Source organism: Corvus kubaryi, unplaced genomic scaffold, assembly GCF_017639235.1.
Source record: "Corvus kubaryi isolate FWS band 111438036 unplaced genomic scaffold, C.kubaryi_AGA036_p1.0 37398, whole genome shotgun sequence".
Taxonomy (NCBI): Eukaryota; Metazoa; Chordata; class Aves; order Passeriformes; family Corvidae; genus Corvus; species Corvus kubaryi.
In genome coordinates this window covers 54,575,402-54,602,965 of record NW_024581137.1, presented here as the reverse complement: position 1 = coordinate 54,602,965, position 27,564 = coordinate 54,575,402, and the positions used below count along the sequence as shown (strand labels likewise).

At 42.3% G+C, this 27,564-nt stretch overlaps 1 protein-coding gene across 1 annotated transcript in view; it reads left to right on the top strand.

Annotated features, from left to right (window-relative positions):
* OXSR1 (oxidative stress responsive kinase 1) overlaps positions 1-27,564 on the top strand; it is an 87,219-nt gene that overhangs the window by 14,487 nt on the left and 45,168 nt on the right. The window contains exons 2-4 of the mRNA XM_042043481.1: positions 4,828-4,940; positions 14,467-14,575; positions 25,241-25,382. Coding sequence (XP_041899415.1) covers positions 4,828-4,940; positions 14,467-14,575; positions 25,241-25,382 — 364 coding nt within the window. The remainder of the gene's footprint in view (positions 1-4,827; positions 4,941-14,466; positions 14,576-25,240; positions 25,383-27,564) is intronic.

The window sequence follows — 27,564 nt, the reverse complement described above, 5'->3', positions numbered from 1 at the left end:
TTGTAGCTTTGTGAGCAACGGAGTTACAGTGAAGGGAAACTGTCCCATCTCCCCGGGTGCCTGAAGTAAATGTAAAGCTCGTGCAACACTGTTTTCTGAATCCTCCTTCCATGTGACTACTTCAAATCACTATTGCATGTGGTAGGAGAATACTATCCTAGAGCCAGGATTTGATGCTTGTCTTGTGACGGTTTGGCATGACTGTTCCATTGCTTAAGCGGATCTCTCTGCCAAGGGGATCTCTGGCTTCAATTGCATTTGCCTGGGAAGAGGCATCGGTGCAGTTCATCCCAGTCTTACTGGTAGAGCTTCAATGTCCTGATATGGCTGCAAAGATTCAGTTAAATTGGAGACAAAGTGTACAGGAACATGCTGTGTCCTCTGGTCAGTCCCCTGTCTTCCCACTCCTCCAATTAGCCTTGAAATAATTGATTTCCATTAACTTCAACGGAGATCTCAGAGGGTTTGTCTTCATTTTCAAAAATGGAAGCTTCATGTAAGCTGTGCAGCTGTAGAAGAGATGGTGTCCAGCATGCCTTAAAGGCTGATGCTGGGCTTTTATGGGGAGTTTGTCTCAAGGAGAAGTTCAGGCTGGAGCTGTGGGTGCTGAAGGTACAGGGAGCATGGATCCAGGGGTCTAGAGGAGATAACCTGAAAAATCAGGCTTCAGTAACTGAGTGCTTGGGGACTTTTTTATTTGGGTTATTTTAATCCTTTCAGAGGTTGGTTTTATGTCAGAAAGAGCCATTTAATCGTAGAAACATGAAAGAAGCAGGGGTTAGAAAGGGTATGTTTTCTTCTTAAGGCGGTGTTTTCTAAAGTAGGTCATGACCCTCTTATGCAGGAATTTTGCAGCTGCTATCCTAGGGGTTGGAACTATATCTGAGAGCCTACAGAGGCAAAAGCAGAGGGTATTAAGCAGATCCTAATAACCATTCCTCCCCATCACCCTTCAATGAAATGATCTCCTGCTTTTCAGGAATAAAGCAGCAAGCATTTGGCTGTGCCTGGTTTTCATTGTTTTCCTAAGCCATTATGTTGGAAGAGATTAATCAGGGAGCAAATTTTCTCCGAAAGCTGATCTTAAAAGAGGCGGGGGAAGAGCCTCAGCACTGACCTTGATCAGAGTGTCTTGAGTGAGTGGGGGAGTGAGCAGGAACCCAGCACAGGAACACTAACCCCATGCTGCCCACCTCATTGGGACTGCAGTTGGCTCTGAGCGCAGCAGATCTGTGGCTGCTGGGAGAGTTGGTTTGTCTAAGTTGTGCTACCCTGACACAAACTGCCCTTGGGGTTTTTCCTCATTGAAGGCTGTTCACAGCAGCCCAGGAAATCTCTTTCCATGTTCCCTATATATTTGTTAACCGCTCTTAAACTTCACAAAACTTTCTTGGTGAGCTTTTTCTTCTTCTGTCTGTTGGTATCATCTCTCCCTATACTTGTTTTACGCTTAGCAGTGTGTTCAGCATCCTGGCTGCAGCTTCTCTCCTTTCTTTCTCTTGCCACCCTGGCATTTAATAAACAAACTGTGTGGCTGCAAACCCTGAAGTGCCCGTGTTGCCATGTTTTCTGAACTCTCCAAAGAAGCATGGAAACCTGTCTTTGTTTGGTCCCAGAAGCAAGGCACGCTGCTGCTGCTGCCACCAAAGAGCAGCTTGCTTGTGGCACATCGTGCTTCAGCTTGGCTTAATCCTCGCTTGATACGCTTTTGAGATTTCATTGTTTCTCTATAATTAGTGCTACAGAGGAGCTGAAAGAAATGACGAATTAGCAGGAGAGGGGGGAGTGGGGAGAGCAGGTGGTGATCGAACTAAAGAGAGCTGCCAGAAAAGTAGGAGCAGCAGGGAATTAAATGGGAGGAGTCTCGAGTTCAGATGGTTCCCTGCCATGTGCCCAGAAGGATTTAGTTTGGGATTTCATTACTGTTCAAATAATGCCATACACTCCTAACAGATCGGGTCCCTGTAGGCTGGGACATTGTCCAGCACCTAGTGAAAAGGTGCCCTGAAGTCCTAGTGAGCATTGATCCCACAGACTTGAGGACTGGAAAGGAGCTGTAGCATGAGTGGTCCTGCTTTTAATTAGCCTGTATCTATTGTTTCTGGTAGTAACATCCTGAAAGAATAAAACACAAAGCTATTCTTTGAGTGGTGACTTCTATAAAGCCCTGGACTTCATCTTGTGAAGGATTTGGTTCATAGTAGTGATGTTGCATCTGGATTGTGAGAAGCACCTCTGCCAGTTGTGCTTACACAAACTGGGTTTAACTGGCACAGAAATCCTGGGGTGTCATGCAGTGGGGGGAAGCAGTATGCTGACACTATTGAGTGTCTGAGATATCCAGAAAGAGTCTTTGAACACAGATACCTATGCTGATGAAGACAGGTAGCTTTAGAAGTAAAAATACACACTGTAAAACTAACTGGGGAGTGAAAAGGGTTCTGGGACAAGACAGTCCTCCGAGGTGCATAGTCATATTCTTCCAGCATCTGGCTTGTGTTTTCAGCCTCTATTACTATGCACCAAGACATCCAAAGAAAGAAATCATAATATTGGTGCTTTGAATGTGTCAGCAGCAACATTTCTTCTGGGATCTAACTCTTTCCAAAGAAATGATACAGTGTTTGTTTTTTGTTCTGACTTCCAAAAGGCTATTGCTGTAGGGAGACCAGCAGTTCTAGGAAGTGCAAACTCACTTCTGCCTTTTGTCACCACTTCTGTGTGCTCTGCTCTCTTTGTCTTGAGCCTTTGTGGTTTTACTTTTTTCCCCCCACCAAAGAAGCAGCAGAAACAAAACGAGAGAAACAGGTATTGGATGTGGAGAGAGTAGGTCAGTGCCACCCAGGATTCCCAGTGAGTGGGAATTAATTTCTACTGGGACTGCTGCTTTCATGCTGGATTCCTGCACCTGCTGGGCAGAGTGACTACAGGGAGTGTATGTGGAGGTTTGCTTTCAGGATGTTTGTCCTGTTTTTAATGTTGTGTATTTCAGCCCTGCTCCTGGCAGTCTAACCAAACTGCTGTCAAAACCTCCATCCCTTGCTCTTTCTGAGCACTTTCTTTTAAATATCTGCATAGACCTCTCCATCATCTTTCATTTGCTCAAGAACCTGCTTACAGCACTCAAACTTTGCTTTCAAAGCCCCTTGTAAATATTCTTGCTGTTATTGCTGTCCTTTTCCTCATAACTTTGTTTTGCCTTGTGCTGTGAATAGTCTCTGAAAAACATTGTGTGCAAGTAATAAATGGCCTTAGTCTTGAACTTCTTAAAAACCCATTTGCTCTGTGAAATAATAAAGCTTTAGCAACCTTAGCATTTTGTGTTCTGCACACTTTCACTTTCTGCCATTAAAATATAAACTCCTGAGTGCAGGGAGTCCTGGCAAGCTGATGCTGTTGTCCAGGGTGCACTGGCCATGCCATATAAAGTGAAGTCAAAGTCCTGTAGCTCCACTGTAGCAGGTACTGGTTGAAGATTAGAGGAGCAGAGTCCCACAGTTCAGGGCTTCTCAATTTATTTCAGTGTGATTTGGAATGGAGCATTTTTCCTGTATCTTTCAGGGCTGGGTTTCAAGCTCTTTCTCCCACATGGAACTTCGAGTTGGTACAACTTGGTGTGAGAAGATTCTTGATGGTGGTTGTAGGGAGCTTCAGTAGCTTTTGTTTAAAGATGAAACTTTTAGCCCCCAGTTTATGTGAATGTACTAGAAAAAAAATCACAAAGCTTGCAAAACGTGCTTTACCTGAATTGCAGATTCTGGAAGTAGTTTTTATAGTGTTAAAAATAGGAGAATCTGCTAAAATAGGTGTTACTCCAAAATGCAGAATAGTTGTTCTCATTTCTCTCAGCCCAAATGGGCTCAAGAGTTATGCCTGGGATAATAAACAAAATAGCTGTGGGTTTATTTTTATTAGCATTTTTTAGGTATTGGCAATAGGAACTTTGGAGCTATTTTTTACATATCCTACCCCTTTTTTTTATTAATTTGGATTTACTCCTTTCCAATGAAATGTGTAAATGTGGGGAACCAAGATGAAGGTAGAAGGTAAAGCAACAAGGTGTCCTATTGATGAGAGGTGAATGTTGCAACAGCTTCTGGAGGCCAGCAAAAATGAGCATCAAATAGATTTTATGTCTCAGTATTGCAAACTCCTTCTCATGTCAAAGGATATGATGTTGCTGAGCATGTTAAATCCAGAACTCCCTACCTGTAGCAGTTTGAAGGACTGTATGTTAAAATACGGTATTTTTTCCCCATTGGAATTTAAATGTTCTCTGGCTATGGTTTTCAACCCAGAAACTGAGGCAGTGTGAGAGCTGGAGCTGAACCTGCTTGAATGAAACCTACCTCGTGTCTTTGCATAAAATCAGGAGAGATGGGAACAGCAATTAGTGTCTAAAAATATTTGAAAAATCTCATTAGTGTCGGCAGCAAAGAGTGGCTTGTTTTGACACTTTGGGTGAACACATCAGGTTAAAAGTCTGTGTGACCTCAGTGGCATATCTTTTAAAAATACATGAGTAGAATCACTCTTCTATAAGGAAGCTGGAATCTGGAGAGGGTTTTTGGTCTGCAGAGCTGTAATGATCCCTGGAAGGGACCATAAAGATCTACTTGTTTTCCTTCAGTTTGCCCAGCACTTGGATGTGGCGGCTGAGCCAACCCATGGAGCTGCACAGTGGGGAGTGCCTAGAGGGCTTTCACTGGGTTTTTACCTGGCTCTGCTGTCTTTACTACCTGGCACTCAGAATTTTGTTGTCTGGCCTCCCTCCCTTCCTGGTGAAGTCTGTAAGGTGTTGGTAACTCTCTCTTTTTCCCCCCTCAGGGAGTGGAGCGACTGCAGTGGTCCAGGCAGCCTTCTGCGCTCCGAAGAAAGAGAAGGTGGCGATTAAACGGATCAATCTTGAGAAGTGTCAGACAAGCATGGATGAGCTCCTGGTATGCAATCAGAATTGTCTGGGGAGTTGTATTTCTGTTATTTCTGAAATATCTCTTTGCCAAGTGCCTTAAAACCTTTCTTGAGGTGGAATGAAGGTGTTGGAACTTGACTGACTTCATTAGAGGCAGCTTAGTTGTCCTGGTTGTGGGACATGGTACTTAAAATGTTAAAAAGATCAACTGTTGCAAAACTTCAGACTGTTTGTTTAGAGCTCAGCACTTTGTATAATCCCTTTGTTTTGAACTGAGTTAATGTGCAAGTGTGAAGCTCAGCTGTACCCACAAGAGCTCTGAAGTTTGAGGGGGATCCAGAACTGCTTTCAGAACATTTCAAATTTAAGGGAATGGCTTCGCTTTCTTTTCCTTTCCTTCAGTTCTTTACATTTTTTTCCCTTCACCTGTAAAGAGAAAAACTGAATGAATTAGCTGTTGTTCCTAATCTCTTTCTGGTACTGATGCCAGCTAAAGAGATCACTGACATATTGCAGGCTGCCGTATGGAAATCCCCGTAATTCTGAGTTCAGGACAGGAGACAGAATCCTTTGGAGCTATAGCTCTGTCATTTTCTGCTGCTCTGTGCCTCTTTTCTCAAGGTTATCTCAATGAAAAACAGATTTTTGCAGTAGCTGTGGTAACTGAAATTTCCCTTTCCTCATCTGGCCCCTATGTTGATGGGCTTGGTTTTCTTCTCTTTGTGTGTGTGTGAGCTGGTGCCTCTGCAGTGCAGTGGTTGTTACATTCGCCTCACATCTGGAAGGTCCCTGAATTTAAACCAGGTAGAAATAGACATTCCTGTGAACACTGAGTTGTCTCCACTAAAATGAGAAAGCTCTCTGGGGACAAAGCTTTTCCACAGTAAATATTGGCATTACGGAGATGAGTCTTGGTACTATCTTTTCTTATAAAGCAGCTCTCTAAGATTTTTATAATCCTACCTTGTCTGTCTGTCCACTTGCATCTCGACAGCTTCTGTAGTTTACTTCAGGCACTTTTTTTGGTGCTTGCAATTACAAGGTAGAAGAGAGAGAATTTGAGAGTCCTGCTACCTCTACATTTGTACAATCTTCAGCAAATCACCTGAACCACAGTTCCAGTTTCTGTCTAATGCTATTTTTGTCATTATAGGCATCTGCAAATCTGCCCTGGTAAAGAGGTAAAGGCTCCATTCAGTCTGTCATAGTGCTCCTGTGGAGGGTTGCATGAAGGACTCAAGATGGCCTGTGTTCAAATCCTCTTATGGTTCATGCTAGTGTAGGAGTTCAAGATCTCCTCTCACAGTTGGTCTTTTTGTCCTTATACCAACCCTTGGTATCCTTTTCGAGCCTCTTACATGTCTTGCTCATACTACCCTGCCTCAGTGGTATGCCTGCCTGCATTGTCAGGATGTAGTAATTGAGACTGAGTCTTTGAGTAATTGCCAATTCTGGCAAAAGAAGGTTAGGTTCAGAAAGAGATACTGCAGAGACACGGTGTATAATTTTAGATAAGTACTTCTAATTGCACGTTTTGGGTCTCTGGCTGACGTGTTCATCACAATGATTTTTCCTGTTGTGGGTAGGCCTGCAATGTATTGCTGCTATCAGCTCTCCAGAGCTTCCAGTTTTGTGACCAGATCTGGTGTGGGTCCTTTGCTGGGCTTGGGTATGCAGCTGTAAATATCCTTGAATTTAAAAGTCATAGAGGGGTGGAGGGGCACAAAGATGGTTCTGAGCTGTAGCAGCTTCCTGGGGCAGGGGTTGCTGAGGTAGATGTGTTGTGTGAAAAAGTGTTTTCCCTGGGCTTGTTCTGAATTTGTCAGTCTATTGGATCACCAGTGTTGTTTCTCAGTGCAAGAGCCAAAAGAATGGAAGTTCCTGATTTCCCAGCTCTGTGTGCTCTTACCTTCGCTTATTTTTATCTTGTTTCTATATCTGCTTCTACTCTAAAGTAAATATCCTCAAATTTCTTGTAGTCTCCCTTCATGGCAGTTTTCCCAATTAGTTTAATTAACTTTTTTGAGCAACTGCTTCTTATTGCAGGATTGTGGTGTTCCCTCCCCACCAAAAAAAAAAAAAAAAAGGTAACTGTAGATGGTTGCAGGTTACAGTTGCTTTAAGAAGCAAATGCAAAGACAAATATGATGAATTCACACTGGGGTATGTTACACCCCCTCCTTGCTTTCTCCTTTCCCCCAGTACAGTTAGAATCACAAACTGGGGCCTTCAGGAGCTCTGTTATCCTTCTGTTGCATTTGAGCACAACAGTCAGCTTAGGGTAAACTCTGCTTTCCTGCCTGGGGTCAGGAGAGTGCTCTTGGGTTACAGCACTGCCCACTCATTGGGCAGTGTGATAGCAAGGGGGAAATTGTGCTTAAATTATTTTATAATTATTTTTCTACAGACCTGTAGACTTCTCTGTTGAAGCAAGCTTCTTTCATCCCAGAATCTGCCTAGCTAAGAGGGTAGAACAGTGTCACATTGCTCATGAGAGACTAGGAAGACCAGCAAACAGTTCTGTCATCCTTAAAAAGATGATTTGATTCTTATATACCTCTTTCAATGTCTGTGCTGCTTAGTGGCTGGCACTTCTACTTCTTGGGACAGAGGAGAAGAGGAAGGTTAATATGGAGTGTGAAATGCAGAGCAAGTGGCTCTATGACCAGCTGGATGGATGAGTGGCCTTGAGCTTCCTTTAAGCCTAGCAGGTGTCCAGAGGCCAGGAAATCTGGGACCATGTCCTTGCTTTGGAGATACTCACTCTAAGCAGAGTAAGTGCTATGACTTGGCTCATTAAAGATATTGATCTTGATCCTTTTAGCTCAATATACATTTGAGCCGTGTGGGTGATCAGGAATAAACTGCACACTTTGCATATACTGTGTGACATTCTAGGTTAATGCACTGTATTTATTGCTGCTATGGGGTATGGAAAATGCAGGAAGGCCCAGTTTTGTTGAATCATGAGTAAGCCAAGTCAAGGGCATTCAGCTCTTCAGCTGAAGTGCTAATTGCTGTAAAGAATGTAGACAGCAAGAGTAATGCTGGGCAGAGATGTACCTCTTTCTAACCCAGCTGCTGAATTAGGGGTGATGTTTGTCAGGAATTTATTTCCATGCTTCATTTTTACTTTTCCCCTGTATGTTTTTGAATGCTCCCAGATCTTTCCTAGACTGCCTGTGGGATTCAGCTGAGAGGGAAGTACAGTGTAGCTTATAATGATTCTTGCTCAGGGGTGTGACTGGGAGTGGAGTGTAAGGAGAGCTGGTCAAATACAGTGTTTTCTATAAATTATCTTGGACTTTTTGATTTATTACTGACATGGAATTTATTCAATTCCAGTTTTTACTTGTCTTGCGACCCGTGGTAGTTAACAACCACACTGGTGTGGGTTTGCAAACAGTCTGCTTGTTCATGTGTTGTATGTCACAGCTGCACACCATTCAGTGCTGTGTTTTGCTCTTACTCTTTTCCATTGTGGGATGCTGGTTGCTTTACTGCTGTTGCCAATCCTTGAAACAGTGGTGAAACATCTGCCTCAAAATAACCATGCCTCCAGCCTTTTTTCTTGTATAAGTGTTTTCTTGTTTTAAAGAATTACTGATGTAAAAGGCCTTAAATCCCCCCTCTGTCCTACAAACTCTGCTTCATTTTCATGCAATTAAAGCTGAGTTTTCTTTCATCCAGATGGAGACTTTTTTCTCCATGAGTAGCAGATGACGTGGGTTGTCAGCTTAGCAGTTACCAGGAATGTTGAACAGCAGAGAGGGAAGCATAAGCTATGGGATATTTCACATTGGGCTTTCCCAGCTAGGGCGAAATGCTGCCTGTTTATTCCCTAAGATGATTCAACAGGAGACAGGCTCAGGAAAGAGCATGGGGGATGTGGTGTTGCTGTTCCTAGAAGGAGATTCCAAATTCTTCCCACTCCAGAAAATGATTAGGACTGGGTCTGACAGGTCTGCACTCAAGACGTGATGGTACTACTCTTTTACTGCTGTGGCCAGAGGGCAGTTAAGGAGGCTGAGGGAACAAGTTGAACTGCAGTTAAACAGAAATGTCCTCTAGAATTTCATGGAAATAACCTGGGGAACTTGCTGCCAATAATGGAGATCAAACATTGCGTGAGATTAAATAAATCAACCTATAGTTTAGAAGGTTAAATTAGATAGGATTTAAAAAAAGGATTATGAACTCCCCTGGTTTAAAGCATAAGCCAACTGTTAACTGCCCAGTCTTAGTAAGAAGTCTACCCTCTGGGCAGATAATTGTGTAACTGCTTTTTATAGGGTTTTTACACCTTCTTTTGAAGACTTGGGCAGGATATTGAACTGCCTTTGATCTGACGGAGCACTTCCTACAAGTGGATTAACCAGACTATAAGGTTGTTGGGAACAAAGCAGCAGATTGCTGTGGAAGTAGTACAGATGTTTCATCCATGCCTGTCATCTGATGGGAATTGCTGTTATAATTCCATTTCCAGGCCTGAGGAGCTTTACACTTACTCCAGGGGAAAAAAGTCCCCAGTGTCAGTGCCAGGGAGTCTTACGTATGATACGTGGTTTCTGCATGGTTATTTGATCTGCTGTGTTACATGTTGGGATTGCATCTTAAGACTTAAACCTATGCTGGGTACAGCTTGGTTGTATTGTTTATCAGAGCAGGAACAACAGAAGTCTTAATTACTGGACTGGTTTAGGTTTTGGTTTGGTTTTGTTTTGGGGTTGTTTTTGTGTAGAGTTCACTATGATCATCAGTGTTAATGGTGGGTGAAGTCCTGAACACAGAATGTCTTCCTTTACTTGGACTGGATGAGCATGAGATGGTGCATGTAAAGAACTTTAGAGAGTTTGCAGGTGTCTGTGGGCACTAATCACATTGAAAGCATTGTTGAGCTGTAAGCACTGGCTATTGATCTGAACAACTGTAAGGGTCAGTAATAGGTTAGTTGGTGATGTGGGTAAAGCTGGCTTGCTTGTATCTGTGAGAGGAGGCATTCACTTGCCCGTTTGCTTTTTGGCTGAAACCAATAAAAAATGGCCATGTAGGAATTGCTACACCACAATTATAAACAAACAACAGTTTATAAACACCTGCTTCCTTCAGTACATTTCCACTAATGCTGAAGACTTTGAAAAAGGGAACGACCACTGACTGAGGCTGAAGACTAGCCATTAAAATGGGCAACTGCTGAATGACTTGCCATGGGACTGTTTTGTTCCCGTCACTGAAGATTATTTAATGGATGAAGTGTGTTTATCCCTTTCAGAATTGTTTCTCTTTCACTGTTGTTCTAGGGCTAATCTAACCCCTCTTTACTCGTGCCAATTTAGGTCCTGTAGCCACTTGAGGCAAGGAGTTGAACTGGATAATCCAAGGAGTGGGAGGTGAATCAGGATCTCTGATTTTGTGTTTTTTCCCCACCTTCTTAATGTCTCTTGAGTTAATTTTGGTAGAAGAACATGTTTGGTTTTGTTTTTTGTTTTTAGTTATGTTGCCACCTCAAAAGGCAAATGAATTATTATTGTCAATTTTCCAACCTTTTAGCTAAACGGTTAAAATTCCACTTGGAGCAAAATATGAATGGTTATGGCTGCCTGTAGGACTGGAGCTGTAAATCCTGCTTTAAAAGGATGAAGAGCAGCTTTAATGCCTTATCTCTCAGCTGAAATCTCATGGTGTAAGATCTTTACCAGCCGTACTTGAAGCATTGATGTTTTCAAGGGGTGATCACACCTGACCTGCTTTGATTTCTGCCTAGCCATGCTTTCCCTCCCCAGTTCTCTTATGGTTGTGATTGCCTTCAAACAGGGTAGCCACGTTGACAGCTTTCTGGACTCTGAAGTTGCAGGTAGCCACATGAAAGCACTCCGCTGCTGTGCTGTATCTCTTGAGTTCATGTCAACATGTAGAAAGTAAAACTAAATAAAGCACAATTTTTGTCCCTGTATTTGAGAGCGTCTCTGAAGAAAGCCTCAGGGGCAGACGAACAGAGTAAAAGGTGATGATGTGAAAAGAAAATACCATTAAGAAACTTGAGCTGGTAGCTAAAACACAGCCTTAACTGCTCCCATTAATTCAAACTTCAGTTGTGTGTCAGTGGGCAAATAAACCCTCATCCAAAATAGCGGATCTCCAGAAGTATGTCTAACTTACAGGAGACTAGCAGGTTGCTTATGATTCTAGATTATACTTCACTGCAGTTTTATTGCTGTTTTGCAAGCCTTGAAAAGTTTCTTTTATTGCCTGTAGAAGTACTGAAAACATTTGTCAGAACCCTTAATGGAAGCCATGGAGGCATTTAGAGCTAATCTCAGTCTATTTGCTTTTGGTATTTGACAATACAGATATTTTTAATATCTTGCCCAGGGTGAGCATGTAACCATTTCCAAACCATTGCCTGTGTCTAGACATGTTTTTGTTGGGAATTCATTCTCCATAGCTAAACAAAAAGCGGAGCAATTTATGGGAATTGGCAGGAAGGCTGTCTCTCATCACTGAAGCCATGGAGTGTGAGGGGTGTTGGGTGGAAGAGCTGCTTATCACCCACTGCATCTGTGGATGGCATGGAGGTCTGTATCAAATGACCCATGGCTGTTGGCAGAGAGGGAATAAAGCAACCTTTCCACCTTAATGCTTGTATAGAGCAGCCCAAATAAATTATTACAGAGGTGTGGAAATCACTGAGATTTTTTTTAGCAGTCTTCCAATATAGTTTTCATGCTGGGGAAAATATGGGAAGCACAGTTGTAACTCAGTTATCTGGGGATAGCAGTCTTATTAGGGAGGTACGAAGAGGAAACCCTTGCCGGCTATGACTTTGTTGTGTTTGAAGAGCAGCAAACTCTCCCAAAGGTTTTGGGAATAGTATTAAAGCTGAGCTTACTACACACAGAATGGCTGTTGCTGCATTTTATCCCCTCCTTCTGTAAGTATGCTTTTGAGGAGAGCTTCCCAGTGATCCTTGAGTGGGATTCCTGCTTTAGCTACAGCCCTTCAGCCGCTGCATTTGTACTGCTGGAGCAGACTGTGGATGTATGACAGAATTGGCTTGGTTTCAGTTACGCCAGGAAGCATTTTAACCACAAAGCTCCTGTGATTTGCCACTATCACTTATAACAATTGTATGGGTTGAGCTTTCAGGATGTTGGTACCCTCTTTGGGGGAGAAGAAGAACCAAGCTTTGATATAGCCAGTGTGAGATTAGCCTAGAAAACTGCTGAAAATGGAGTGGGGGTTTGTGGGTGGAAGGGAAAGTCTGCTGCTCCTTCTGATTGGTAATAATGTAAAAACACTAAAAATCGTGGGCTGTGATGCAATTAATTATTCAGAGCTGTGCTACACTGTGTGAGAAATGGATTAATCTGCCTGTGTTATACATCCACTGGCTGACAGAGGTGTTTAATTGCACAGATCAGGTTTGTGATTATTTATTTTCCCTCTTTATGCCTTGGTGCACATGACAGACTTGAGCTTTTTTTTTTTTAAGCTGTGCTTCCCAGCCCAGGGAGCAGATTGTGGTAGTGAATGAGAGAGGAAGTTCTTCAAAAATAATAAAATGGTAACTAAGTGTCACAGAACGCCTGAAAAATTCTGAAGTACAGGGCTGCTTAAATGACAAAGATCTGATCCTGGTCTAGGCTGTTAAGTAAACTTGGTCCAGGCTTTGTCTCATTGCCTCCTGTACTCCAGTAGGATACACAAGTGTGTATCAAATATGCAGTGTTTGAGTATATTTCTCATATTACTCTCTTGATCTCCCAGGGAACTGCTTCAAAATATTTTGAGCAGTCTAGCTGAGAAAATATAAAACCAGCTCCTTTGGATAATTTCTGAGAGTGGTGGGTTTGGGGCAGGTCTGGCTGAAGAGATGGATTACCAGTCCTGCTTGCAGCTTTCCATCTTGGCTTCCTCTGGTGCCACTTGTGCTCATGTAGTATATTTTAATTGTCAGAGAGAGAACTACAGAGAGCCACAGAAAACTCTGAAGTTGCTGATTTATTCCTTTTTGAAAAATGACTTGACACAAGTGAAAGTTTGCAAGGAAGGGAGCTGGAGCTGTCAGAGTAAGCAGAATATATTGTTTTAGGCTGTATTTATTTTCACAGAGTGTTTTTTATTCAGAGTATGCTACATGGAGATGAATAGCCTATTCCCCACTCTTCAAATATGCTTTCCTGTTTAGAAGGATTCTTCTTTAATCTGCTTGTTAAGTTTCCTGGAAAGCTGGTGCCTCTCCTGGGGAAGCAGAAAGAGGAACCAATTGCTTTGGATTCCTCAAATGCACCTACTCCCTGAAAAGCAGTGCTAAGTGGATAAATCAACATGAGCCTGTTCCTTTGGAGCTGTGATTGCCAGCTCAGGCCTTGCCAAGGGGAAGCAGTGGCTTTACTCTGAACTCGGTCACAAGCAGAGCTTTGTACAGGAGTAGGAGGAAAATGTGCTGCATTTGTGGGGCGTCCTAGGCATGAGTGAATTCTTCTCAGAGCTCTCTCTTGTACTTCAGTACCAGGGAAGTCTTGTGCTTAGAGGGAGGGAAGGATCAGGGGGTGGAGGGCCCGTGCTCTCCTCCTTCCCTGCGTCCAGTGAAGGAATGTTGTAGTTGAGAGCAGAAGTTCAGGGTATGAGGGGAGGAGTGTCTGGGGTTGGTGCTGCTGGAGGGTACAACTTGACAGGTTGGGGGACTTGGCTGGAGCACAAGGGCTCAGCTGGGTGCGGTGCAGGGTGCCAGGCTTGGCTCCGTGGATGGCTTTTGTCTATGGACAGCCAAGAAACTGTGGGTCTGCCTGTCCAAACTGGTGATTTGTGCTTGCATAGTGAAATCAGTCTGTGTCTTCTGTGGTGTTCCCTCCATAACCTGGGAAGCCTCAACCCATAACCTGAACCCATAACCAAAACTGAGACTAAGCACAGTCAAAACTCGAAACAATTTATATATCTCAACATATTTCATGTTGTCCTCCATCAGTAGTAGCTACTGACTTTCTAATCTCAAAGTGATCTCCCTCTTCTTCCAGTATGACAAAGGATGCAGCTGTCCTTTGTGCCTTCAACCTGATTGAGCTAAGCCATCTGCTTTCCTGCTGGGAAGAAACATTAGGAGTAAGAGGCCTTTTTTTCCCAGAGGCCAGTATTTCCCTTTCTCATCCAAATGATCATCTTCAACAGATTAAGCATCTGTTGCATCGTGTCTTACTGAAAGGAGAAGTCGGCATGAACTTCTTAGGTCACAAACTGGAGTGAATTTTTGGGAATATTCTATTATAGCTGCATGCAGGTGTTTCAGTTGCCACCACTTTGATGGTGTTACCAAGGGTTTTTTGGGTAACTTTTTCTTCCTCTAGACAGACAGGAATAACATCCTAAAATACCTTTTGCCTCTAGTATGATGCAGCCTGAGTGTTTAGAGTATTTCTGGATTTTCTACATTTACTTTCTAGGTATCCTTTTTCTTTGCACCCTCTTTGTGTCTTGAGGGAGATAACCTCTGTGCCTGAGGAGTAATAATCACTGTGTGTGTCCAACTGCTAATGTTTTTTTTTTCTCTACAGAAAGAAATTCAAGCCATGAGTCAATGCCATCACCCCAACATTGTATCTTACTACACATCATTTGTGGTGAAAGATGAGCTTTGGCTGGTGATGAAGTTACTTAGTGGAGGTGAGTGGTCCAATTTCTTTACCCTAAAAGGCAGCATAAAAACCTGTCTTACCTCCTTCCTCTCTCCCTTGTTTACCTCTTAAGCATCCCACCTGTGAATTAAGACATTTCATAGAATTGTAGAGTTGTTTAGGTTGGAAAAGACCTTTAGGATCAGAAAGTCCAACCATTACCCCAGCACTGCCAAGTTCACCACTAAAACCCTGTCCCCAAGTGTCACATCTATGCATCTTCTAACCACCACCTCCCCAGGCAGCCTGTTCCAATGCTGAACAACCCTTTCCATGGAGATATGTTTCCTACTGTCCAATCTAAACCTCCCCTGGTGCAACTTGACGCAGCTTCCTCTTATCCTACTGCTTGTTCCCTGGGAGCAGAGCCTGACCCCCCCCCCGGCTGCACCCTTCTGTCAGAGAGTTGTGGCAAGTGAGAAGGTCCCCATGGAGCCTCCTTTTCTCCAGGCTGAGCCCCCACAGCTCCCTCAGCTGCTCCTGGTGCTCCAGTCCCTTCCCCAGCTCCATTCCCTTCTCTGGACTTGCTCCAGCCCCTTAAACTCTTTCTTGTAGTGGGGGGCCCAGAACTGCACACAGCACTTGAGGTGCCTTAGCAGTGCTGAGCACAGGGGGACAATCACTGCCCTGGTCCTGCTGCCACACTATTCCTGACACAGGCCAGGTGCCATTGGCCTTCTTGCCCATCTGACCACACTTTGGCTCATGTTCTGCCACTGTCAACCAGCACCCCCAGGTCCTTTCCCACCAAGCATCTCTCCAGCAATTCCGTATGAACAGTAATAATTTGATTTCAACTCATTCAGGTCAGAAATAGCTTCTCATGTTATGTCCATCAGTAGTAACACCTAACTAGCTTTTTAAAATCACTGTCTGGTTAACACAGAGCCAGGGAAACTTCCCTTTATTCTCTCAGATGCTGGAGAAACGGCTTTTTTTGAGAGAATTGAGTTTGAAAATTTTTTATCAGTAGTGTTTTATTTGATGTCATAATATTTTCCAGGAACCCTGTGTAAGTTACAGTTGAGACAAGAAATGGAATCAAGTTCTGGATGATAGCACAAAGGGCTGTTGCTAAATCCTGGGCCTGTGTTTAGGAAGACTTCATTTTCCTGGCACTGCAGTGAAAAGGAATTGAAAACTGGGGGGAAAAAAAAAAAAATCCCTATTTTCTTGCTTAAAAAAAAAAACCCCAACTTGGCTTCTCTGTTCTTGGCTTAATTTTGAGGACTGTAAAATGCCAGAAGATGATGTGGAAAAATCTGGCTAAACCTGTTTGCTTTTTACTCAAGAGCTCAACAATGACCATAAAACATGTCTCTTTGAAGGTGTTCTTTAGAGAATTTTAGCAGTCCTCTTGGGGGAAATCAAATTCCATGCCAACCTTAAGTCTGTCTTAAAGGGTTTTTAATGTCTCATGTGTCATTAAGCAATACCTTCTGTTTTCTTAGAGGGACATGTAACAGGCCATTAAAGATACGGTGACTGTGTGTGTGTGGAAAAGAATCCCCTGACAGCTTAGAGCAAGCAGTGTTGCTGTGTGTATAAAAGGTGTATCTATGGGAAAGTTTCCACAACACGAGGAAATGGCATTTCAGGGGGTGCTGGAGAGGCAGCAGCAAGGGGTTTGGCCTTTTCCAGGAGAGGACACAACCTTCTTGAAGAAAATGCACAGCTGCCTCAGTCACTTCACAGCAGTTTTCTGTCAGAATCAAGTCACAATGAGGGTCATCCTTGAACCTCCAAACGTTGTCTCTGTCTGTTCTCAATTTTGTGTGGAGGTGGGGTTTTTTTGGTTGTGGGTTTTTTTTTGTTTGGTTGGTTTTTTTTTTTTTTTTTTTTTTTGGTTTTTTTTTTTTTTATGTAAAGCTGGGAAAAAGTCAGACCATCATTATCAAGGCATCACAGATGTAAAGACTACAGTGGAAAATTTCTGGAAAAATAATCATTGCTTCAGAACCAGCCTCTTGCTGGTGAGAGTGACAACCTGCTTCTCATTTAATATTCCCTTTGAATGGGCTTTTATGTTCTTCAGCCTGATAATTGACCCACGTGCAGCTCTGGCATTTAGTGGGGGACTTGCAGTAAAGTAGTGCTAGGAAATCTCACTTCTTATTCTGTTGTATATGTTGAAGAGTAGGGTCATACAGTAGAAGACAGACAAGTAAGAGTAATTCTTCCCTCTGTCCAACATTTCTGTGAGTCAGTGTTACATTTTCTCACTTAAAAGGAATCATTTGAAGGCTGGAGGAATTGCTAAAGTAAATAGAAAGACTTTCAGAATGACCTGTCACTTTCTAAGCAGGAGGGTACCTTGTGAGGTATTTTTCAGCTGTTTTCTTTTATATACTTTTTACTTCATACTTTTTTTTTCTATCTGTGCTTCAGGAATCTCATATCTCATAGGCAAATTCTACAGCACAGTCTTAAGGACGGGGGAAGAAACTTGTGATTGGCACTTTCTGACTGAAGAGCTTTTCCATTCACTTTTAACGAGACTATTTTCAGTTGGTCTTAGACTGAGTGATTTATGTAACAAGAGACACTTCTGAAACTGTCTCTCATTCCTTTGAGCTTAGTTCTTATCAGTAATAAAGTGGCTCGTTTTGCAGTCATCTGTCATCCAGTGGGAAAAATAATGATCTGGGTTTCTCAACAGGAAAAACCTTTGAGCTGGTTTTTAAACCAGAAAACAAAACAAAACAAAAAAGCAAAGGAAAACACCCCCAAAACAAAACCAAAAACAAACAAGCAAACAAAAGCCCTCCACCAAAACAGACCCAAACCAGAGTACAGCCTAACACTTTAATTTTGTTTAGATGTTCAAAGAGATTTGTACATCTCAGTAAGTACATATGAAATACATTCTGATGTCCATTCTGTATCTTGATCATGGCTTTTGTACTTGAGAATTTGTTCTGGGTAAAAGTTCAGAATTTTATTGCGTCTTTTCTGTCAGTGTGTGATTTCAGGCTGAAACTGGTTTTAATTTCAGCCTACAAACACTGACCTTACTAATTTGATAAGCAGCCCATAAGACAGCCCAATCCGTAATGCAAGCCTTTTTTGCTGTTGTTGTTGTAAGTGCAATTTAATTTATTTTCTGGCTGCAGTCTTTCTATGAAATCCTAACCTGGTCATACATGCAAGAGTTTTAGGAATGTCTCCAAGGGAAAATAAATCCATTAATTGCCGCTGTCTAATAGTGCTTTGCTCCTCAACAACCAGAGGGTGCACTCAAAGGTACCTTAATTACCTGACTGACATTGTCACTGAAACGGAACTATTTGTCTCCACAAGTACTGTGTTGATGGGAGATTTCTGTATTTGAAAGGTGTCAGCAGCCAGGAGGTAATGGGGAGCTGATGTGCATCAGAGCCCAGCCAGGCTGGTGGGAGTCACTGCTCGGAGCAGTCTGAACTGGCAGCACTGACCCCAAACAGGTGTGGAGTTGCTGATGGTAGAAACGTGGCTGTGATGAGATGCAACTGGTAGAGACAGGAGGTGCTGGTGTGTCCAGTTACTGACACCCTTTTGCAGGTCTCGTGATGTGTGTCTGTGTCAGGTTTGTGAAGTGTCTGCTGTTTCTGTTCCCTTCAGTAGAAATGGCAGACCCTTTTCTCTAATGATGGAAGTTGTAGGGTTCTAAGCTTAGCAATGTGAACTCGACACCCCAGCCTTTGGGTCCGGTGTTACTCCAAACTAAACTCCAATGGCTGTTTCTAGACAACTGGTGACCTGCTCTTTGCCTCCCTGGCATTCTCCTGTCATGAATTTTACTCGTGCCTTTTTAAAGCCTGCTGAAGCCCAGTCCTGCTCTCAAGCTCCTGTGGCTTTTTAGTAGGAAGAGGAGCAGCTGTGCTTTTGTTCTTGTGCTTTTACTGACTGCGACCTGTTTGCTCTTCTAAATTCTCCCTGCTTTTAACAAGAGCTCTCATTTCACAGGTGACCCAAGGCTGTAGATAACGCTATAAAACAGTTGCTCCTATGAAACAGCTGGCTCTGGTGGCTTGCTACATCACACAACAATTTTTCCTGTCCTAGCCTACAGCAGTGCAAACCACCAAAGTATTTTTAAACTGTGCAAATCCTTTAAATACTGAAACATTTCCAGACAGGGCTCTTGGATATTCTGCCCTCTTGAAGGCTCCTAATGAAATCTGCTAAGGAGATTGCTGTATTGAAATAGTTAAACCTTTTATTTTCCAGAAGTTTTTAAGATTATCTAATCAACTTCTAGCTTCAACCTTTGATCTGAAGTTCAGAAAGCCAGACCAAAAGAGGTAGGCAAGTCTTAGTTCTCTACCAGGGAGTTGGGACTTCTTGTTCTGCTTCTGCTGTGTTAGTCTCTGATCTGGCCCCTCCTAATTCCAACAGAGAGTTATGATCAAAGCATAAACCACAGGTTTTTAGAAATCCTCATGTTTATGTTGAATTATTTTCTTAGGAGACAGATATGCTATTTTTAATTCATCTGGAGGAGTTTTAATTTGATTTGTAGAAACACAATTTCAAACAATTAAGGATGGGATAAGTCAGAAGCAGGAGATGGCAGGGACTGTACGTGACTGCAGAATGCAGTCTGTAGATACATTGCCATTCCTAACTGTAATAGGAAAAGCATGAAAAATTAGTTTGTCCTTCAGATTTTCTCCTATAAATGTCTTGATCACAACAGCAATAGGCTGTTTTGCTCCCTTTATTGTATTACTTAGTTTTCTGCCTTAATCTTTTCATATTTCTTATGCATCCATGCACATGCCCTAGAGGGAAGGAGGCAAGAAGTGGAAGTTTCCTTAGCCTTCCCTCTGAGGTTTAACCCGGGTTAATGTCTTTTCCTTTGTTTTGTATACGTCGTTGTTTCCTTTACTTTGCTATTCTCCTGCTGTATCTATATTCCTCAGTCCCAGAAGTACTGAATCCAAGCAGCTCTTCCTTCTTCTGCATTTTTTTCATCTGTTTGCCAGAGACTGACAAGGTGCAGATTTAATTCTTGGCTCTGATGAGAGTCAGATTCACTGAAACCACGGGCTAATGCTGTGATGTCTTGAAAGAAGCAGCAGTGAATCTGCCAACACCCCCTTCTCAAAGGTTCAGCCTGTTCAGCATCAGTGTTTGTCAGGTTTGGGGCAGATTTTGGTTCTCACAAAGTTGTGTAGTGATCCCCAGCACTGTTTTCCAGCCTATCAATGCAGGTACTGTTACCTGCTTTTTTTTATTTTTTTTTTTTTCCCCCAGGTTGGAAATTAGAGTATTAAATTTTCCCGTTCTGCTTCCCAGACAAAGTTAAAGGAGGAGGTTTTTTTGCATTTAACTTAGAGTGTATCTTGGTTCTGTCACTTAAGTTATAATATAACATGCAAGATATGGTTCCCACAGCAACCAGCTCTGCTGTACATTTTTTCTGCCTCTGGGGGCATGTAAAATTCCAGCTGGAATACTCCTGCATTTATCTGTAATCTTGATCCAAACAAGCTTTCCTTTCTGCTCAGGTTTTCATGCTCTTCTCTGCTTCAGCCCCAATGTGCTGAAGCACTAAGCAGTGTCAGTGATGACTGTGGATGTTTTCTTCCTCTGCTGAGGAGAAACGTCAGAAACAGGCTTCCTAAATGCCGTTCCACAGGCCTGCTGGTGTAGGTGAGGTCAAGGAATCGTGCTCTGGATTTGGAACAGGAAGCCTCAGTGTTTGTGGTGGTTTGCTGTTGAATCAGTGGAACAATTAGGACTCCTTGCCCCGAGGGTGTGATTACACGGAAGTTTTCCTCAGCAGCAAAGCTGGTTTAAGGAGTTCCTGGTTGTTTGGTCTCCACCCTGCCTGGAAAACTGGATTTCCAGTTACTGCAGTGATCCCGTTTACAGTATGGCCTCGTAAGTTGGTGCAGGGGCACAGCAGTGAGGTGGTGAACCATGGAACTCCAATCCCATTTTCTTGCCATAGGTAACCCAGTATCTTTGGAGAAACACATAGTTCATGGTGTTGAAAGAGTCAGTTTTACTGGATATGTGTGTGGGGTGCAAGACAGGACTGTCCATTGCAAGTAGTCTGCCTGATGTCAATATCCAAAAACTCAATATCCTTCTCTTACAAGTAGTTACAGGTTGGGCTCTCTCAGCTGAGGTAAGTCTGTGTACAGGTAGTTCCCGCTGACTTGTGCTGTCCTTAGGAGCTACTGCATTATCAACTTTTGGAGCAGACTAGGAAGCTTGTGACTTTGAGCAGAAAACCACTCCCCTCTCAAGTGCTGTGCTGAGAGATTGCTCTTTGCTAAGTAGGTGCCTTTCCATGGCCTTTGGTGTCAGAGTACACTGAGACACTTGGATGATGAATGACAAATCATGCTAAATGCTTTATCAGATTGCACAGTATCTTGTAGGCTTCCTGTTGATGTGCTGCAAAGTGTATATTTGATGGGCAAGAATTTGTTTTAGCTGCATTTTTTCCATATCAATCACTAAATGTTGTCTCCTTTCCTTTGTCTTCTGTTGGGGTTTGAGATCAGTTGCTCTTCACCAGCTTTCTTTAAACATCCTTGTTAATGACAGCATTATTTATATTTATGGTTAGACTCCAGTTCTGAGCCTTTTGTCTGTGTCTTGTTTTGTCTTTTCTTGGTATGTGGCCCCTTCTGGGCTTGGAAAAGCCTTCCAGTCAGCCTCAGCCAAACTTAATTTCTTTTTTTTTTTTCTTTCTCTGATTTAGGGCTCACCTTTCTGTACTGTGAGTCTGTACTTGCTACTTGTGCATTTTTAGTGAGAAAAATCATGAGGAAATTGTGTAATCAAGCCTAATGCCATGTATAATACACACCAGAGTGCTTCATAGCATTATCTAAAATAGAGGTTTTATTTTAGGGAGGAGTCAAAGATATTTTTTTCTTTTCTGGAGACATTGTAGTGGATTTGTTTTCTCCTTGAAAATCTTGTAACTGTTCTTTAATACAGAGCTGGGTGCCTTATTTCCAGTGTGAACCTCATCCTGTGGCCACTAGATTCTGTCTTACAGTGAGACTGAGCAGTTTGCACATGGAGCACAAATCCATAGTGAAACTGCATTTGAGTAGAGATCCAGCTGTGTTTGGATGTGCTCTCTCTTCCCCAGTTACTCCTAAACTGGTTTGAGGCTGGGTCAGAAGCTGGCAGTATCTGCAGTCATGCTGGTGTTTTCCAGCAGTGTGGTCAGTTTGTAAAGCACATGCTCTGGTGTGGTTTAGGCCCTGGTTCCAGTTCAGCTGAATTCGTTTCCAGTTAATTTTAGCAGTTATTATATTGCTGGATTGGGAACAGGTCACTGTGCAAAACAGTCATTTTCCCCTTCAGATTCTGATTTGCTGATCTCTTGGTCCAGTATAATGGAGTTGGTGTGGGAATTTGGCTGTATCCTGAGGCAGTGGATGTCTTACTTAGTGAGTGTGTCACACACTTAACTGAGATCCCTGGGATCAACACTGCCTTGAATTTATCAGCCTAATACTGAAATCCAATCCTGGCCTTCAAGCAGGAGGTGTTTTCCTTAACAGTGAAATTCCCATGACTTCTGCTTTCAAAGTAGCTTCTACCTTGGCTGTGGGTTTCTCTCCAGGGATTTGGTTATTCTGTTGCTCCATGCCAGGCTTCCTGAGCCAGAATGCTGGAACATGACATGGAGCAATGCTTGGAAGTGGAGCTTGGCTTTGTTCTTTGTATTCCATGGTGCTGTGCTTAATTAAGTTGCAGTTGAGTTGTGAGTCAGAACCAACTCCCAAACTTACTGATTTGTGAGGTGGAAAAATCACAGCTTCATGGTGCTGTGGTGCCAGTAGTCAAACCCTGAGCAGACAAAGGGGGATGATCCTAAGAACACTTTCTCCAACAGAAAAGTGACTCTTGGGTTGCTTTTCTGCTGTTATGTGCACTGAGCATTTTGCTGATCCCTTTTTGCTGTTCTCCTTTCTGCAGAGGACTGGCAAGTTCCCCCACTTCCATGAACATCTCAATGTGAAAGTGGTTTTAAAATAAATGTGCTTAAAGAGTGGCAGGCAGGACTGGGAGCAGATATAGCCTGGGTGTGAATCAGCCTTTTCACAACCAGGGCTGGCTCTGTGCGTGCGCTCTCGTCTGTCTACCCTCCACCCCCTTTTCAGGGTTAAATGCAACCTCTAACTTGGCTAAATAGAGGAATTTTGACCAAATGAATTTGAGCACCATATGATCTGCCTCCTCATGTTCCCTGAACCCTTTGCAGGAGAAGGGAAATGTTTGTGAACAAAGTCTGCTAATGGAGTCGTGGGTGGAAAGAGGACAAAATGAGTACGTGAAGAACCACATATTTTCACTGGACTTCTAAAACAAGTGACAGTTTGTTCTCCAGATTAAGGCACATTTGAGAGGAAAGACCTGAACAGTGGAAGTGGAGGGGCTTTTTTGGTGGGTTTTTATTTTGATATCACAAAAATTCTCATCCAGAATAAGAACCCTCAAAGTCTGTAAGCATGTACTCATTAAATGTGAAAACGTGATAGGCTGAAGGCCAGGTGAGTCCTCATGAAATACAACAGAGGATCCTTTTCTCAGAACATAAAGGTGAGATTTCAGTGAAGGGGTTCATCTCCAACATCTCAAATTTTAGTTTTCTTCAGTAAAGATACTCTTGCTCTATTGCAGGAAGTCCAGTGTATGTCAGAACAACCTGAGTTAGCCCTGGGTGAAACCTTTGGCTAAGACCCATGTCAAAATTCACTAAACATGAGTGTGTTTCTCTGCTTGGGTGGGGTAAAGGAAGGCTGAACACTGAGTATTCTTGCATAAAATGTTGGGGGGGTGTTATGTAACCTCATTTCTATTTTTTTTTTCCCATTTTCCTCTGGGTTTTTTTTCTATTTTTGTTAGAGTCTGCTGTGTTAATGTTGTGTCCTTTGCAAATATATTGAACCAAGCAAAGTTTATTTTTTTGGTAAGAGGATGCTGAAGTTGCCATTCAGGCCAACCAATTTATCCCTCAGTTTATTTCCACTGGGTTTATTGGATGTCTTGGTGTCCAGGTGAGGCTGGTGCCAGTGGGCCAGAGGAGATGGAAAGTCAGAAATGGTGTGTCTGCTGGCTGCAGCAAGCTTTTAGATGAGCTCAGCATAAACTGCTTTACACAAACTAAGGGACACTGTGCACCCATGTAATTGTTTCCTCTGCAGTTTGAATTGTGCAAAATGAGCGTTTCCACACGGTGTTTGTATTCAAACCTTGCAGCCTCTGCTTTTGTAGGAGAGTCCAAAAGGAAAATACTCTTCTAAGTGAAAACTGATCTGCACAATTGTTTTGGCCTAGAAATTCAGTTGGGGTAGTTAACAAAATAAATGTTAAAAAGGAGAGGGTTTTTTTGTCTACCTGAACCTGAAGGGTGAGAAGAAAATCAAACAAAAAACCTCCATTGTATTTTCCACTTGCTTCAAGAATTTACAAGGTGAAACTTCTAATTCCCCCTGGCCAAATTCATGAGAGGAAGTTTCTGTTCTTCAGATCCAAAAATAATTTTCTCTTACTTTTTTTATTGTGAGTTAGGAAGAATGAAGTTCCCTAAGCTTTTCTAAAACTGAACCCAGCTTCTCTAAGCTAGCTGAGTTAATACTGGGATATTTTTTCCCTGTAAGTTTCCTGTTCAAAGACAGGCAAAGCTGCAATTTGTGCTGTGCAGTTGTGCCTGCTTTTCTCATTCTCTAAGAACTTCCCAGTACTGCTGACACTGCTTTGTGCCCGTAGCTGTAAAAACCGTGCTAGTCCCTATCCAGTCATTAAACCATAGAAACCCAAGTTTGAAGGGGCTAAATGGCACAGGCTTTGGAAAAGAGGCTTAGCCGTCCCATGCTGGAACAATAAAAGTTCTGAGAAGTGTCTTCAGTCCAGATGCAAATACAAAGAGGGCAGTACCCAGTGCCTATGAAAAGCAGGGCCTTGCACAAGAGGCCTGGTGCGAGTCACTGGTTCTGTTTATTCCTGGGTGCAGTTTGAAGAAGTGGTTTGCTCTCTAAAGCAGGGTTTGTCATGGAAGACGATGTAATTCACACCATGCTTGGGGGAGAGACTAAACATGCTTCTAGGGAAGGACCTAAGCTACTCCAGTTTTGTGCACAGTGAAGAAGTGACTTACTGTCAGAATTCAGGCTCATTTGTTCTCTATTTAGTGATTTTCACTTTTTTCCCTGTTAGGGTTGTACCAGCCCTTAACAAATTAGATTTTTCATGCTATTCCTCTGCACAGAATTTGTAGGAGTTGAAAAAGAGTGCTTAATTTTATCAAGCTTGTTGCCTTCAGCTTGTGAGTCCTGGCAGCCCCCTGCTTTTTCCATTTCCCCCTTCAGCTTCTCCAGTACTCAGCACTAAACCAGCTTGTAACATCAGTATCTACCTAAAAACCTTCCAAGAGTCCTGTGTGTGTATATTTTACATTTTGGCTTTTTCAAATAACTTCTCAATTACTTGTGATCACAGGGGTTTTACAGCCTGCCTTGAGAATCTGCACCCGGGGGTGCATTGTTGCCTCTGCTTTCCTGCAGCAAAGGCTTCAACTTCTGACTCTGATCCTGACTATCATCAGTGAATTCTTTGTATATTAAATGATGATAAATTACACTTAATTTTGAATCAGTTCTTCTAGTTTAAACTAAGATGTTTAACTCTTCTCTAGGCTCTGTTTTGGATATTATCAAGCACATCGTGGCCAAAGGAGAACACAAGACTGGTGTCCTGGATGAAGCCTGTATAGCCACAATCCTTAAGGAGGTGCTGGAGGGACTGGACTACCTGCATAAAAACGGGCAAATCCACAGGTATTTTATGTTTTTCTCACTTTGTCATAAAATGTTATTGAAACAGAGTAGCTGAGCACACACAATCTCATCCCACAACTTGCTGTGAGGGCATAAAGAGAGGAAAGTAAAGGTGGGAGCTTAATCAAAATGCAGAATTCAAATGTTTATATTCTATATACTATGTCTATATTCTGAGTAGGCCAAAGTTGGGTAAACTTCGGGGTGTTGAAAATTCTAATATAGAGAATCTATTTCTAAATGTCATCATTCAGCTGCAAAGTGTAGTTGATGGAAAGCTGGAAAACTTCAACTGGTTTTGTTTCTTGCTGAGCTACAAATTACCAAGAGCACGGCATAGGCAGAGTGGAGCAATTTAATAAAAAGTCCTTCCAGCTCTGATTTTTTTTCTTTTTTTTTTTTTTGAGGTTTAACTGCAAAATCAACATCATGAAACTCGAATTTGAGTAATTTCTTACCAAAAAAAAAAAAAAAAAAAGGAAATAAAAATAATGGAAAAACTTCTTCTGTAGGCAAAGCCCAGTTAACTAACTAATGGCCTGTGATTTGACAGATCACTGAAATTCATGGGTTTCTGTGCTGCTGTCTTGTTTGGGATATGTTTTTAAATCATGTTTTCCTCTCTCCTGGTGTCAAGGTGTGGTGTAGTTCAGTACGAGAAGATCCCAAGTTGGTCTGTTCTGTGTTAAAAAGACTGAGATTTGCAATCCTAAATATGTGCTGAAAATAGAATATGCTGCTTGTGGTTAATATACACAATCCCAGCCACAGACTGCTGCTGGAACAGCCTCTTCTTTCTTGGGAAATTGGTGAGCTTGGCTCTTTTGGTACAATGCCATTACAAGCATTGCTGCTGCTGTGCTGGAGTAAGTTTCTGTCCTCTTATAGCTGCACAAGAAGAGGTAATTTTTTTGCCAGCACATTATTTTAATTAGAAAATACAAGAGGTATTTATTTCATCTTTTCAATCAGACTGACTGGCTTTTGTAGGTTATTTTGGATTAAAAGGAAAGAAACAGTTGGAAATAATTCAGGTGGAATTCTTCTCCCTTAAAGAAGTCTCAAATTTCGGTTTCCAGTCTCAATTAAAATTCTGATTTAACAAGAATCATTGTCTTCATTGGAGACAGCTTTGATTTCATAGCTGGTTGCTTAACTTTGTTTTTTATAGATAAGTCAAGATAAGACTTGAGGCAGCTCTGGGAATTTAGAGTAAAGTAATAAACCACCTTATTTGCCGGTTGTGGTAACTTTTCACTTTGCCGTAAGTAACTGACAGAACTGTGTTCGTCTGTGACCTGCAGTTGGCTTGCTTGGCTGATTTAGTTATCTTCTGGTCTAGTGAAATTGAAATATATATGTTAAAGCAGCAGAAACCTGTTACATCTCAGTTTCTTGGAAGATACTGCATAATGTTTTATGCACTGAAGAGAGGTGGTTCACTATTTGACTGGCTGGAAGACTAGTAAATGTGGTGAAGATTAGAGAGAATATGTGTGTGGTGTGGGGTTTTTTTTTACTGCACTCAGCAAAAATACTGTGTTCACAAAATCCAAACTGCTTGGTCTGAAGAAAATATGATTCATACTGAATCCTTTGGAAATGAACTGGATCAAACCTGCTGTGACCATTCTCATCCTGCTTCAGCAAAGAAATCAAAGCTGTGTCATTGCTGCAGCTTAAGGTTGTGGTTGTGCATCAGCTCCTTTGCATGTGTTTCATCCCTGTGTTTTGGGGCTGCTCCAAAAATTGTGTAAAATTTTAGCATAGAAAAGGGTTTGGATTATCTCATTGTGTTGGACACAGCGGTTTGGGAAATCTGGAGAACTGGGATACAGAAGGAAAGTTGTGTGGTTTCCTACCTGTGATGCAAAGCTGTTCTGGCTGTTGGCAGAAGGCGAGCTGACATGCCTTTGAGGGATGAGACATGTTTCCTTAATAGAGTTCCTTTGCTGCGTTCCATTTTATCCAGATGTGTGTGTGCTGCTGCTGAGGAAAACACAGTTTAAAGTTGTAGTGCAGCTGGGACCTTTCCTCATCTGTAGGAATATCTGTATGGTTTTCCCATTTTGCTTAATGCTAGGGGTCATAATATTGGTCATGCCTGATGGGAAAGGCAGGTGGAAATCTTGCAGCCGTGCCTGAGATGCTCTGAGAGGAAGTGTTTAAAATAACTGAACTT